Raw genomic sequence first — 15,953 nt, forward strand, 5'->3', positions numbered from 1 at the left:
TCCGTCTTAGTTTCTACAGTTAACGAATGACATTACAATATATGTAATGACTAATGAATGAGATGAAGACATAGCATTAATTTATAGAATGAAATTTTAGATGAACTTTTCTAATATTGTGGAAATGGAAATGAGCATGGGAATGGAAAAATAAATGCTATGTAAATTCTGATATCAATAGTGACTGTAAATCGTAAGAAAATATTACACGCATACCCAACATCACTAGTGCGCCTGCTCTCTAAGGAAGCAGATCTCCAGCTACACCCTGTTCTGAACTGGTTAAGACAGAACTTTTGCTTTTGGAATCATCTAGCATATGTTGGTGTGTGTTTTTCGCAATAACAGTAATTTTTTGCATATCAGTTTGTGTGTATATTATGAATCTTGGTTATTTGAGCATGCCTCAATAAATTAACGCACTAGAATGTATTAGAGTATTATTTAAAGCAAGAAAAGTGATATAAAAGAATCTACGAACTGACTTCCACATTCTTAATCTGCACGATCTCGAACATCATGATCTTTTACAAAATCTCTTGAATTCAAGACAAAAATGACGTCTTTTTCTTCAAATGCTCTCAAATGGTCTTGAACAAATCTTGTTCAAGCTTTCTTTGAACGTGTATAACAGCGTGATGAAGTTCTTCATTACTAAATGCATTTTTAATTTTTTTTTTTTTAAGATTTTTCTTTCTTGTTTGCAAAGCAGTTCTCACCTTTATTCAGTAATTTTGTCCCAAATATCAGATTGCGAGTCCGCCAATACGATTACTAAGTTTGCGTCTACGATTGCAAAATCTTCTGACTGACGTCTTACGCAAATGTGTGCGTGTTTTTTTTTTTTTTTTTTTTAAGGTTTAATAACATGTGTTACAAACTAGTCGCAAATATTGCGTTGTGAACATGTAAATCGATATTTAAACTGTTCCAAGATCTAGCAATATTTGCAATGTTCCTCCTTCAACTTCACCCAAAACGGATGGCGTTATGTTGGACATAACTTTTGCGAGGGATAATTAATGAAAAAAAAAAATTTTTTTTGAACAACTATTTCTGGTAGTGTACTTACTTAATCTACAACCATAATGTATGGTTCATATGTGTTTTGCAAATTTTCAATATGAAGCATAGATCATAGAAGTCTCATAAATATGCAGCGACAATATGAATTCGGGAAGAAATAACCCTACATATGGCTACGTGATCACTACTGTGACATCATCGATGTTATATCTCTTCCTTTTGATCTATGCGTCATTTGTTCCGTGAAACATGGCGACGTGTGTGAAGTGGTTGTGTCAGTGGATTGTCATATTCAATGTTTATATTTGTATTTTAGTCGTAAATGTTACTAGTGTGTTAGATGAATCGTTTTTATATGATGCTGGGAAACCTCGTTATCACAATTACGAAGACACAGTGTCAGTGTTAAATAAACTGACGGCACAGTATCCACATATGGCGAAGCTACATGAAATAGGAAAAAGTTTAGAAAATCGTAGTATATGGGCGTTAGAAATTAGTGAAAATGTGGAAAATCGTCAGATAGGAGAACCGATGTTTAAGTATGTTGCAAATATGCACGGCGATGAAGCTGTTGGGCGAGAACTTGTTATATTCCTGGCTCAATATTTGTTGCTCAATTATGATACAGATCCTCGGGTAGCAAAGCTTGTGAATTCTACTGATATATATTTAGTACCCTCGATGAATCCAGACGGATTTGAACATTCTAAGGTAATAATTTTTCACTGTTCAAGTTCCTTAATTTATTTGTTGTTAATGAGGTTTGTGTATTGGCGTTTAGCTTCCCGAAGTTCACCAGGAAATCCTATTCACGATTTGAAAATGGTTAAAAAGTTTTGCCGTTTTAACATGTTTGATTTTTGTATTGTTCCGTTGTATTTGTTTTACCGACTACCAATGATGGACGAAAACAAACACTTACTACATATGTTAACATCAAAAGGGGCTGCGACGGCTCAGGGATAGAACACTCAGCTGTGATGCGTGGGCCGATCCCTAGCTGTCGCCAAGTAAATTATTGAACAAATAGGATGCACGTAAGTTTTTTGTGGTTCTCTCGTTTCCTCATACTTCTTCATTCCACTATTATCATCGTGTTTCATAGCCTGGGTGGGACGTGAAACAATAATAACTACAGACACTTGTCATTCGGATATCTGACAAGCAGGGTTGGCAACAACCATGGTTTCTATTTAAAAAACCAAAAACCCGTTTTTTTTTTTTTTTGTTTGTTTAAACCAGGTTTTATTGGTTTAAATAATTTTCTCTATGTATTTATATTACATATGGACAGAAACAAGTTTGTTTCGCCTTGCTGTTATTATGCAACGACAGCGCTATGCTGGAAGGGGTGTTATAAGCTTAAAGCGGGATGCAAACACCTTCCCGACTTACATCCGAGAGAAATTTTCCTCCATTTGGACTAGAAACCGGGACTAATTGGCCACAAATGCAATGAGTTTGCTGACTCACTCACGAAGGACTCCTGATAAAAATACGTTGTACTGATCTTTACATACTTGTTAAGATAATTGTCAAGAGTCATTTCAGGACAAAAAGATAAATAGTTGCACAAGTGAAACCGGGAAAGTTCTTGATTACTGGTCCCGAGTGTATGTTAGTAGCTGGGTTGATTTCTTTCTGTACTAAAGTTTATACATTTAATTTTCACAGTATTGCCGAGCGAGCGTTAGCGAGTGAAGGCGGGTTAGAGCCCCGCAGGACACGTTGTTTTCTGTCTTTATTACTGGTCAATAGGAAGGGGGACCAGTAATCTAGAACCTTGCCAGTGAAACCATTATACAGAATTACATATAAATCGGGGAAACTCCCGCGTTAGCCTTTGGGAAAATAGTGTTATTAATTTAAATGCAAAGCAAATCCTGTTATTGCTTTTCATGTAAAATCTAAGGTCAACGTATTGTAATCAGTACGCTAAAACTGAGGTATTAAATTCCAAATTTAGTATGTAGATATCATTCAATAAAATTAAAACTAAGTCCAATCGAAGCTAATGTTGGAAGCTACGTAAGCAGTCGATAAATTTTATCAATGTCTGTCAATACATTTAGGCAACCTTTGCTTCTTTATAAAGCAACAAGCATTCAGGCAAGCAAAAACATACAATTTGGCTTCGTTTCGTATGTTTAGGCTTAACATCTTTATGTAATACCGAGGTTATAAAGAAGACTTTCGCTTTAAAGTGACATCCAAACCGCTACTTGGTTTACACATGAAAGAAGGGTTATGGTTCTACCGAGAATTGAACATGGGACACCTTGATTAAAAGGTGAAAAGAAGATCAAACTAATGCAGATGGTTTGATATGTGGAAACGTCATCATGAAGTTCACAGTATTTAAAGCATTTTTCGTTTCTTTTTTTCTTTTTGGTTTAAACTTTTTTTTTTTTTTTTTTTTTTTTTTTTTTTTTTTTTTTTTTTTTTTTTTAAAGCAGCTGGTTTAAACCAGCCAACTCTGCTGAGAAGAAAAATATATCCGTAAAGGTGAACGGGAGTGCAAAACCAAAATGATACTTATTTTACGTTATATTCTTGAAGTACGAATATTTTCTTTTAAATGTTGCAAGTACGTCTCACATTGCACCAATATATGAACCATTAATCAGGGAGCAAACTATTGGCATCAACAATAAACAAGTTACTTCAAATTTTGGTACATGGCAACATTGTTCAGTTCCCAAACATATTACTTCGTATAGAATTACTAGCTTATAACAGGTTACTTTGCAGGTAACTTTAAACTACTGATTTCTGTAAATTATTTATCAGAAAACAAAATAGTTCTGAAGTCGTAGCATACCGAATAATGTACAAAAGAAATTATCTCATTGAATTACACCTCATTTAGAAATTCATCAATACACAGCAGAATCACAGTGACCATAGCTTCACAGTTAATAATTTCAATGCCGCATATAAACAATACCGATATATCACGGGCTTAAGTTTAGAGTTGCCCCTCCAGTTTTCAACCTAGAAAAATGTAGTTAAAACATTAAAAATTGTTAGGTTAGCCTAGGTTAAGTTAGGTTTGGTTTGGTTAGGTTACCTGGTAAGACTTTAGTTAGACTGGAATAGGTTCTCATATAAGCTTCAGTTATCACTTAAATTCATTAATCCATGGTTCTCATAAAAATTTAATAGATTTTCTTCAATATTCTTATATAATTCTGTAAAACTCAATGCGGAAATATATTCAATGCACGGATTCCCCATCCTGTACGACTACCATGCTGTTCAGTCATCAAAACCTTCCGCGTCTTGCAAATAGTACCCACTTTTACATATCTTTTCTCGTTTTAAACGTAACTTTACTGCCAAACTTTCACACCTAAACATCACATAAGAACTCCAGATCATCATTTCTTACCCCATTTCTTCTGTAAATTTCTTTTTTTATATATATATATAAAACGGAGGGACAACTCTAAACTTAACTCATATCACGTCTTTCGTCAAAAATGGAAAATTGAAATATTTCCGTTATGTCTCCACGCTTTCATAATATGAAACTGCAACTTCAGTATCTAATATATATATATATATTGGCGCGACGTTTATATAGCGTTCTGGCAATAAGTTCTTAATCTTCCAAAATAAAGAAGTAATTTATAGTATTTTAAAAACTAGAAACGAATTGACGTTTGGAGAAGCACGTGGTACGCTGTTGTCACTTCGTGTGCATCCCGGTGTGTCATTAGCTGGAACTGTCCTGTGAGTTAACGAAAAGGAAAATCTCTAAATATTGGTTTCTTTAGATGGATGAAAGGATATGTTTGTCGTCCCATTTTGTGCATGTTGGGAAGGAGGGGTGCTGTTTGTGTTTCCTGACCACTCCCACACACAAAGAAACGAAAGACTAAAATAGCTTCTTTCCTTCTGAAAACACATGTTTACTAGGGGCAACATTGGAATATTAAGGTCTGTTGCCAAGGAAACCCTCCACCCACTGTTGCTAAAATGACATCTATGATTCAACCCTTGCTGAGTGACCGCAATAACTATGTGACGTAGATTCCCTTCTTCAAAACAAATCTGCACGTGTTTTTGAGCTGTCAATTTGTTTCTAGTTTTGAAAGCACTTTAGTTTTCAGGGAATATCCATACTAAGGTGCCAATGAAAATTTCAAAATATTTACCACGAATTAGCCTGCGTATTACGATGCCAACAAAATTCAGAGTACCGTGTATTTTCTAGACGAATGGCATTTTGTAATACATAGCTGCTTTACACTTAAAGGAATTTTGATGTGCGTTAATTAATTCATGCTAGCTTTATACTTCATGTAATTTTGGTGCCACTTATGTTCATTCAAAACAATACAGTTACTCGCTGGAAGACACTTTCTCTTTACCAAAATAAATATGGAGAGTTCTTATAGTTCGAAAATAATGTTGAAAAACTAACAAAAATGCTAAATATTCCGAAACCAACTTTTAAAAAGGTAATTTAAAAATATGACGAATGAAATTAATATTTAAATTGAAGTTACAACTGGATATTACGAACTTCTTACGCATTTTTGAGTAATCTGATTAAATGTATTAAGACATACTTGATGTATTTATTTTTGTACAGTTTTCGATCAAGACTGAATTATAATAGGAAGACCCGAAACAGTAAACCAAATCAAATATGAAATCTTAAGAAAGAGCAATAGTAGACTCATGTAGTATAGCTACCACATCCCAAGATTTGGGAGGTTACAAAATGATGGGACGAGATTAGGAATAAGAGGGTGAAATGTGAACAATAAGTTACGAGGAGAGAAATTAGACAATTTGAAAGGGCAGAGGAAGCAGAGTAATTTAAATTTAGTAAAAATGTGTAAAGTTAGAAGGTAGTGAGAAATTGCGAACGGAAATTGCTGCACGCCTCAGTAGTAGTGGTGTGTATATATTTAGCCACTCTACCCTCTGCAAGGCCTCCTCTCTTCTGTAAAAGATTCATATTTTTTACCCATAGGTGAAATTAAACCAACTAAATGAGAATCTTCTTTGGCCAGTTAGGTCTTTATTTCAAGCAAAATCGTTAAAATTCCGACGTACAATTGTCTTTTTTTTTTTTTTTTTTCTGTTAACTGTTTTTAGAAGAAATTACATTGTTTTTGTAAATGTTCTTGTAAATGCTTCAGGCAACTGCAGAACTGGATTCAGCTTGCCATTCCAATTGTTTATTCTTCTATACATAATATTATTGATTTGACATTTTTTATTTTATTTTATTATTATTATTATTATTATTGTTTATGGAAGCCGTAACACATTTTACTGGTTAATTTTAGTAGTTTGTATGCGAGCATAAAGTAATCAAAAGTAGACCAGCTATTAGAATAGCGAAAGAGTAATGTATTGGTTACATTTTCAAAAATAAAAGCAGAAGTAATAGATGTTTTCAAATTTAAGTAATTCCAACCTCGGAATAAGCAGTAAATGCACAAGGTTGTAACATGGCTTGATGTATTTGCTTGTACTTCTACTTTCAGTGGTTTCATTCCAGAAATGTAACTGACACATCACAATCTTAATATTAAAGAACCCATTTTGACATACCTACCTATGCTATATGCACACAACGTAATAGGCAAAACAAAACATTTAACTTACACCCACTTCCCACACAACCAGTAACGCATCATTTCACAAGAATTGTACGACAGTATACATGCTGAAGTCTGTGCAGCCTAGGATATCTTCGTATTTAATTTCTGAAGTTTATTTGAACAGTGACGATCCCGAAACGCATAAAATAATTTCAGCAGTGAAACGACATGAACTAGAAGTATCAATCAAAACAATAAAAGACTTGAAGCAGTTACAGTTATGAAGGATATATTGACTGGGCAATAGAATACAGTTAATTTAAGGTAGAAATTACAAATACAATATACAAAGAGTGAAAAGTGCACCGAATGGGCTGAGTACTGACGCGTTAACCTCTACGTTAGCCAGTATACTCCATGAACAGTCATGCAGTCTTATTCCTAGGAAGTCGGTGCTCAACCACTCAGAACACATGGACTATGCAACTGCAGTTGTGCTTGGACAGTCTGGTAACTACATTTTGGAACTCCTTCGACGGTTGAGTTTATATCGTATTGTAAGTAGAGGGAATAACCCACTTTATCACACACCCAATATATCACACCTAATCCCTTTACAGATATCCCAGTGATTTAATTCCGGGCACTCACGTGGGAGCATTTTCTTTACCCTTGCTCTTTTAGTAATTATTGCAACTCTGCCACGAATCGCTTCCAGTTCAATGAAAACCCACACAGACACGCACATTTCAACTAAACATGTTTAAAACTTGATACATATTTGTCTGTGAAGACGATGTAAATGCCGCCTATGCGAGCACCCGAAGGTTAACGCATCGTCATGGTAAACCGTAGACCTAGTCGAGTCCCGGTGCAGTCGTGCATTTTTGATTCTTCCTATGTCATTGGACTCACACCTACAGAGTATTTGGTGTTATATAAAATCTGTTATTTCCTCCACTTATCATATATAATAGAAATCAGGGATTATTTTAGACAATTTAGGGAAGCAAACCTCATAATACCCCCTCCCCAAGTTACATATTAATAGCCATTCGTACAGTCTTGTGATCAGGGCTGAAGTCTCTCGGCACCCACCGTTTGATATTCCAAGTCATGAATCCTGTGGTGGTTTTGAGTATTTCCAACACTCAATGTGGATGCTATTTTAGACGTACAGGTAACGTAGTCTGCATCACACACCAGCGATCTTTATGCCCAGATTTCTCTAGATACCCATTTTATAGAGGGTGGGTGAATCCTGACCCACATTGAAAGGAAAGTAGAACTAGAAATAATCCCCGGCCCCACTGGAGATCGAATCAGCACACAGTTACGTGCCTGTTGGCTAACACAATTTCCTGTATTCTGTCGTTTGTTGGAGTCGTGGACGTGGAGGTATGCCCACATTGGTCTTTCATCTTCTGCACTCTTCCCTTCTTCACTGAACGTTGCACACCAATGCCCACCCTAGTCGTCGATGAATGTCTGAAACTTTCGCACGTCCCCATTCGTGTGCAGAGCAGGATGAACTCTATTTGTAACCACATTTCCAGTACACGCCACGGAGCAGGACGTCATACTGTCTTACAGATTCCATATTCTTATTGGAAATGGTGTTGTGCTTCTTTTGCCGCCCAATCGTATCGTTCCTTTACGTTACATATTTTATAAAGGACAGAAATTTCTTTTGGGGTGTCACAGACTGCCTACAGTAAATTTAATTTGCCTATTCCTATTCCAATGTATAGCTAGTGCCTATAAATGCCTATATTTATGAAATCTGAAATAACTTTTTATTAATACAATAGAATATCAACTATCCGGCCTAATGGGCAGATTAAATAACAAAAAAAAAAAAAAAAAAAAAAAAAATTCAATAAATACTTCCTGATCATTCATATCATTAAAAATACCATTTTTAATTCCAAAAACAACTCTTATTTGTTTCTTATGTTTTGTACCACGCATTTTAATAATTTATTATAGAAAATGAAAACATGTACAGTATTGTACACATTTTAAGATAAATTTAATAATGTCTGACAAATCAAGTACACAGTGCAATATGAATATATAGTCACATCTTTAAAATAATAAAACATTGACAAAATACTTTTTTTAACAAAATTACATGTCTTTATTATATATGTCTTATTTTATTAAAAGAAAATGTTCTTTTAAAACTAAGTCGCTTAGTACGGAGACCGGACAGTCATAGTTTGCTACAGTTTCTTCCCATTTCTTTTCAATTGGTAGAGACAAGTTGTGCATGATATGCAGAAACTTCGCTGTATTCAGGATATTATTTTAGTTTTTGCAAAATTATTTGCGAAAGTTTTTCGAAATATCCCGTGCTTAAACATTTGGGCTCTAGTTATGAAATACATTATAACATACGTAGGTAGATAAACCAAGGACAAAAGGTTTTGCGCCCAAACGGCCGCGTTCAAATGTCTACGCCCAAAAGGCCGCGCCCAAATGTCATGGACCCTATACGCCATTGCTTCTCTGCTCTCACGCCTACTGTCATGACCACAGGATTTTTTTTTTTTTTAACTTTGTAATACAGCTTCCGTGTAAAAGAAAGAAAAAGAATAGGAAATTTATTTTCGGAATCATGAACATTACTCTGCAGTCTTCCGCATGCCGATATCAACTGCGGAAGTAGCCCCATTGTATTTTATTTTCTGGTGCATTTTAGATAAAATTGTGGATATTAAAAACTTCTTCATTTGTAAAGGTAGCCTTCAGAACAGGCCAATGAAGCCTGCGGGCTTGTTGGAGATAAGGGACCACACTACTCGACTTGTGCACGTATAGGTGATGTAATCTGCATCACACTCCAGCCATCTTTATCTCCAAGTTTCTCAATGTGAATGCTATTTTAGACGTACAGGTAACGTAGTCTGCATCACACACCACGATCTTTATACCCAGATTTCTCTAGGTACCCATTTTATAGAGAGTGGGTGAACCTTGAACCACATTGAGAGGAAAGTAGAGCTAGAAATAATTAAGGCTCCACTGGGGATCGAACTAGGACTGTCCGGTTAAATGCCGTTGCGACTTTCTCTCGTTTTTCTTACTATGCACATATAAAACAATAATCACCTGTTGTGCTATAATGGTTGCGAAATATGGTAGCTTACTCTGAGGGAAGAACACAGAAATGAAAGTACTTGAGAATTAAATCCTGAGGTGTATATTCGGCCCCAAGAGGAACGGGAATGGGAAATGGTAGAAACGAGGAACTATATAATTTTTACCGTTTACCAAACATTGTTACGGTCAAATCTAGGAGGCTCAGGTGGGCAGGTCATGTAGTTAGAATGGAAGAAAGTAAGAACACTTTCAGTTTTAACTGGAAATCCAATCGAAAAACGACCATTAAGAAGACCTAGGTGCAGATGGGAGGACAGTGTTAAGATGAATCTCGGAGAAATAGGGATACAAAGTGGAAATTGTGGAAATTGGGTCCAGTTGGCGAAGGACAGAAGTTAATGGAGAGTTCTTATGAACGCGGCATCGAACCTCCGGTTCCATAGGCCATAGCAGGGTGGATTGATTTAAATCAGTCTGATTTAAATCACGATTTTAATCAAGATTTAAATCACTTGATTTTTTAAATAAAAATCGTTGATTTAAATCAAATTCCGAAATGAATTAATTTAAAGTGAAAGTAAGTAAAATCCCGTTTCTCTTCTGTTATTTTGATTATGGAAGATAATAATCATAATACAATGATACTCAAATGTATGTAAGCACAGTATGAAAACGAGTATCATATAGGGAACGATCAGGGAAAATCCCGTTTGAACGGGTTACTGGTGAACCCTGCTTTCTTCTCTTTGTAACACAGGGTTTTAAAATTTTTATTCCAACGGGGAAATCACCATGGACATTTAAGATGAAAACTCTTTTGTGTCCACGTCTATTTGTTTGTTTCCAGATAATAGGGGCGTATTTAGAGGGGTCCGATCCCCTCTCCGAAACAAAAAAAAAAAATTAAAATTTTGGGCGAAATTTATGTACTAAATACATAGAAGTTCCTCGGGATCGTAATACGACAAATTTTGGATGCGTTAAAATATCGAATAATACTTTTGATAAAGTGGATACTTGACCCCATTGCAGAACATGCCGCGATCTGCGATGTGATCGCAGAAAATTTGCCGCGCCTGTGCAGGAAAAAAATGTCAGAGGAAATAAAATAGCCAACAGAAAAGTATAAAAACGTGCCTGCTATGTATAGATGTCTTAAATGCACGGACAACTCGCATTTGAACTGTTTTTCACGTTACATAAAGCATATTTTTAACAATCACAAATGTTTGTTATTCTGGAACTGATCATCTTGATTTTTTTTTAATTTTGGAATTCCTGCAGAAAATTCCTGCAGGAATTCGTGTTATTATTCAGTTCAAAATCTCTTGTCGTCGCGAATTCTGTCGAGGAATTTGAAGCTTAAAATATATAAAACGATAATTATGCCTGTTGTGCTGTATGATTGTGAAACATGATCGCTTACGCTGAGGGAAGAACGCAGACTGAAAGTATTTGAGAATAAAATCCTGAAACGAATATTCGGAACCAAAAGGAACGGAAATGAGGAATGGCGAAAACTTCATGATGAGGAACTGCATAATTTATACCATTCCCCAAACATTTTTAGGGTCATCAAATCTTGGAGGCTCAGGTGGGCAGGACATGTAGCTAGAATGGAAAAAAGTAGGAACGCTTTCAATGTTTTAACTGGAAGTCCAATCGGTAAACGACCATTAGGAAGACCTAGGCGCAGATGAGAGGACAATATTAAGATGGATCTCGCAGAAATAAGAATACAAAATAGAAACTGGATTCAGTTGACTAAGGATAGAAGTCAGGAGAGCTTTTGTGAACATGGCATTGAACCTCCGGGTTCCATAAGTCATAGAGTGAGTTAGTTAATTTTAGACGAAATTTATGTACTTTATATGTATTTCGTGCCGCTAGCTAGTTCCAAATGTTTAAAAATATGCCCCTGCCAAATATCAGTAACTTTCGTGAAAAGAAAAGTGTCATGTTGATAAACATTGCTGTACTTTTTCCTTAATGCTTAAGAAACATTGTTTGGGATTGAAATTGGTTAACGATTGGGAATTAATTCAAAATTAAAACCCAATACTTTCACTTAAATGACATAATTAACATTTAATACTATTTCCTAATGTTTTTTCTTCAGTTCGCGACTTATATTATACGAAGAAAAAGAATTGATTTAAATAAAAAAAATCGATTTAAATCAAAAAAATCAACAAAAATGATTTTTTTGAAAAAAATCATGATTTTTTTCCACCCTGGGAATGAGTGAGTTAGTGATGTATTCTATTTCTTGTGCTTATGCATTCTTAATTTTAAGAACATATAAGCAAAAGACGATATATAGAATATATAAGTTTTAACTGTTTTACGAACTGTATATTTTATTCCCAAGCTTTTACTTCAGAAATATGACCATAAAATGAGGCAGCCTTAATATTGAAGATCATGTGCAGCAGGTAAAATCTGCCCGCAATTGAAAGTCAGAAATGTAAAAGACTCATTCTTGTATTGATTGTTACATTATAGCTAAGTATAATGTATCATGGTCCGTGATTTTTTTGGAACCCCCTATATATTCATGTTCATACTTAGTTTCAGAAAGACAATTGAAAATTATTTTAAATTATATTTTAGGGTTCAGCTTTAAATTGTAATATTTTGCCAAAATAATATAGAAGTAGTGTCCATAAAATTAAATGTGATGTTTTATTGTTATTGCATATTTTGTCCTTATTATTAAGTTATGTGGTTTCAAAGGTGTATAGTTTGTAGTTTCTTAAATGTTTTGTACTATTTTCAAGGGAATTTACATGTTGGAAATCTTCGCAAGGAAACTTAAAATTTAATTCTTAATTTCTTCAAAAATTTCATTCTGAAATTCGGCCATGATATCTTTTTGGCACATCCCTTTGTTTAGGTAGAAATTGTTTTTCATTGGAGCAAAGAAATCCCAGTTTCGTTTGAGACTCATTCCGGATTTTATCATTGGTTCGGCTTGTTTTGATATGTCGAGCTTTTAGGTGTTATCCTTTTGTTGCATCACCAAAGAACCAATTAGCTCTCTTCCCCTTGTTATTCTTTGTCTCTTTACCAAAAGCCGTGTTGAAGATCAGACATACAATCTAGTTCCTCATCCATAAATTGTGCAGAAATTAAGAAAATTACCTCAGAGTTTACTGGATTTAATGTGAACTGTGTTTTAGTGGTCGACTAAATTGGAGTAAGTTGTTGGATTTGGTGTTGAAACGCTCAATGGACGGTGGAGCAGAGTACCAAAGTAAATTTCCATGGGGAAGCCGATTGGCGGTGACAGCCATGATGGTTTGATACCAGTAATTATAGTTTGAAATTTGGTAATAATTTTTGGAATGCACCACTGAAGATTTTCAGGAAGAAACTAACTAACTAACTCTATATCCTATGGAACCCGGAGGTTCAACGCCGCGTTCACAAAAGCTTTCCACTGACTTCTATCCTTAGCTAACTGCATCCAGTTTCTACTTTGTATTCCAATCTCTGCGAGATCCATCTTAATATTGTCCTCCCATCTGCGCCTAGGTCTTCCTAATGGTCGTTTTCCGATTGGTCTTCCAGTCAAGACTTTGAAAGCGTTTCTACTTTCTTCCATTCTAGCTACATGACCTGCCCACCTAAGCCTCCTAGACTTGACGACCCTAACAATGTTGGGTAAACCGTATAAATTATGTAGTTCCTCGTTATGAAGTTTCCGCCATTCCCCATTCCCGTTCCTCTTGGGTCCGAATATTCGTCTCAGGATCTTGTTCTCAAATACTTTCAGTCTATGTTCTTCCTTCAGAGTAAGCTACCATGTTTCGCAACCATACAGAACAACAGGCATGATTATCGTTTTGTATATTTTAAGCTTCAGATTCCTCGATAGAATTCGCGACGACACGAGATTTTGAACCGAGTAGTAACACGAATTCCCTACTTTTAGTCGACATTTAATTTCTTCGTAGATATGATTTTCCTCTGTTAATATTGATCCTAGATATTTGAAACTATCCACTTTATTAAAAGTATTATTTAATATTTTAACGCATCTATAATTTGCCATATTACGGTCCCGATGCACTTCCATGTATTTAGTTTTCTCTGCATTTACTTCTAAACCCATGTCCCTGCAAGCGTTTAATAAGATCTCTGCATTTCTTTCTATTGTTCTCCTATCATCCCCTATTAAATTTACACCATCAGCATATGCCATAACCTGGTGAATACCGTTCAACTGTAGGCCCTGGTTGCTATCTTTGATTTTTCTTATGGCGTATTCCAGAACAAAGTTAAATAATAATGGCGACAACGTATCTCCTTGTTTCAGGCCATTTTCGCCGTGAAAGCTCGTGGACAAAAATTTTCCTACCCTTCCTACTGTATTCTGAAACAAGTAAGAATTATTTCAGTGAAGGCAAATAAGGAACAAACAAACAAAGATCATGAAATAACCTTGGTAGCAAACACCGTTAATTGTAATTAGCCTGTTTCTTCAAAATGCTGGTGTAAAATACGGAAATGATAAAAATGTAGAAAGTGTTTCATAAAATTAATGTGGTCCCGAAATTCGTTGGAATCACTCTCTTTATAGGATAGTACAGAAGAAATTAATGATGAAAATATGAGATCTAGTCTGCAAGAGGTAAGAAATGGTTGCGACCATGACTCACACGCGACTCGAAATATCAACATAAACTAAAACGATGAGGAATATGAATGCAAGCACATTATATGTTGAGATGTACCCTTTAATATCTATGAGTAATTACACTGCTCCACAAAACTTAAGCAACTCGAAGAAAGTGGCAGAAAATAAAACGACACCAACACTGCACCAAGTATAATGTACAACCAGAGGGTCCAGATGCACAATGCAACACTTGAAGACGAACAATACAGTTAGGATGTACAGAGTGACCAAAAAGTTCAGCACCACGATACATCAACGGGTGAAGCTGGATTGTGCGAGGGCATAGGCAGTCAATATGGCGTTTGACCACCACGAACAGCTATACATGCACGACATCTGGCCTCCATGCTGCAAATCAGAGTGTTGATCAAGTCTTGCGGCAGACGGCGCCACTCCTCGAGGAGAGCTGTTTGCAGATCAGGGAGAGTGCGTGCTGGTGGACTGCGCTGCGCTATTCGCCGCCTAAGAGCATCCCACACATGCTCGATGGGTTTCAAGTCCGGCGGATATGCAGGCAATGCAATACGCGTAATGTTTTCGCACTCCAGATACTCGGACACAAGATGTGCATGGTGTGGGCGGGCATTGTCATCCATGAATAGGAAGTCTGGGCCAAATGCTCCGCGGAAATTGCGCACATGTGTATTGAGAATTTCATCCCGATACCGTTGTGCTGTCAAAGTGCCATGTTACACAATATGGAGGTCCGTTTTCCCATCCAGCATAATTCCACTCCACACCATAATGGAACCACCGCCATAGGACGGCCGTTCAGCAATGAAGTTTGGATGATAGCGTGTTCCTGGCTCTCTCCACACTAAAGTCCGACCAGAATAAGACGACAGGCTGAACCTCGACTCATCGGAGAACATGACACGCCCCCACTGGTGTTTCCCAAGCAACATGTTCCTGACACCATGTGTAACGCGCACGTTTGTGCTTTAGTTTCAATGGCACACACAGCACAGGCCTTCTTGCATACAGTCCTGCTCTATTGAGCCTCCAACGAAGAGTTTTACGACTCACGCGTTGTCCTGTAGCCTGAAACAACTCATTGGCCAGTTGAGAGCACGAAGCTTGACGGTTACGTTTGGCAGCAATTGTGAGAAATTGGTCATCAACGGCCGACGTCTTCTTCGGACGGCCTCTTCCATGACGTCTATTGACTTCACCTCCATTTTGGAAGCGACTCCACAGCCTCGACACAATTTTTTGTTCACGTTGAATTCCTGCGCCATTTCCACTTGCGATCGGCCCAATTCCAACCGACCAATTATTCGCCCGCGGTCAAAGACACTGAAATGTCGTCTACCAGCCATTGCAAGGTGTGTACCCCACACAAGAACCACTAACTCAATGCTTGGAGCCTCGGACACTACTGGGCTGTGGTGTACGCCTCATGGCGTAATTTGTTCACCGCACTTGCAACCTTGCTGATTATGATATAGAGTGGGTGCTCGCCTTGCTTGTGTGTCTCTGTGTATGTGCATATCACTAACCAGTGTTGAATAGGCCCCACACGTCACTTATACCACGTTCTCTCGGGTTGCTTAAGTTTTGTGGAGCAGTGT

At 36.6% G+C, this 15,953-nt stretch overlaps 1 protein-coding gene across 1 annotated transcript in view; it reads left to right on the plus strand.

Moving 5' to 3' along the window:
* The first annotated feature begins 1,251 nt into the window (after nt 1-1,251).
* The window catches only part of LOC145693111 (carboxypeptidase D-like), a 116,437-nt gene continuing 101,735 nt past the window's right edge, over nt 1,252-15,953 (plus strand). The window contains exon 1 of the mRNA XM_081768816.1: nt 1,252-1,740. Within this exon, the coding sequence (XP_081624942.1) occupies nt 1,276-1,740 (465 nt within the window). The 5' untranslated portion in view covers nt 1,252-1,275. The remainder of the gene's footprint in view (nt 1,741-15,953) is intronic.

The sequence above is a fragment of the Thermobia domestica genome, chromosome 8 (assembly GCF_964235325.1).
Source record: "Thermobia domestica chromosome 8, izTheDome1.hap1.1, whole genome shotgun sequence".
Lineage (NCBI taxonomy): Eukaryota > Metazoa > Arthropoda > Insecta > Zygentoma > Lepismatidae > Thermobia > Thermobia domestica.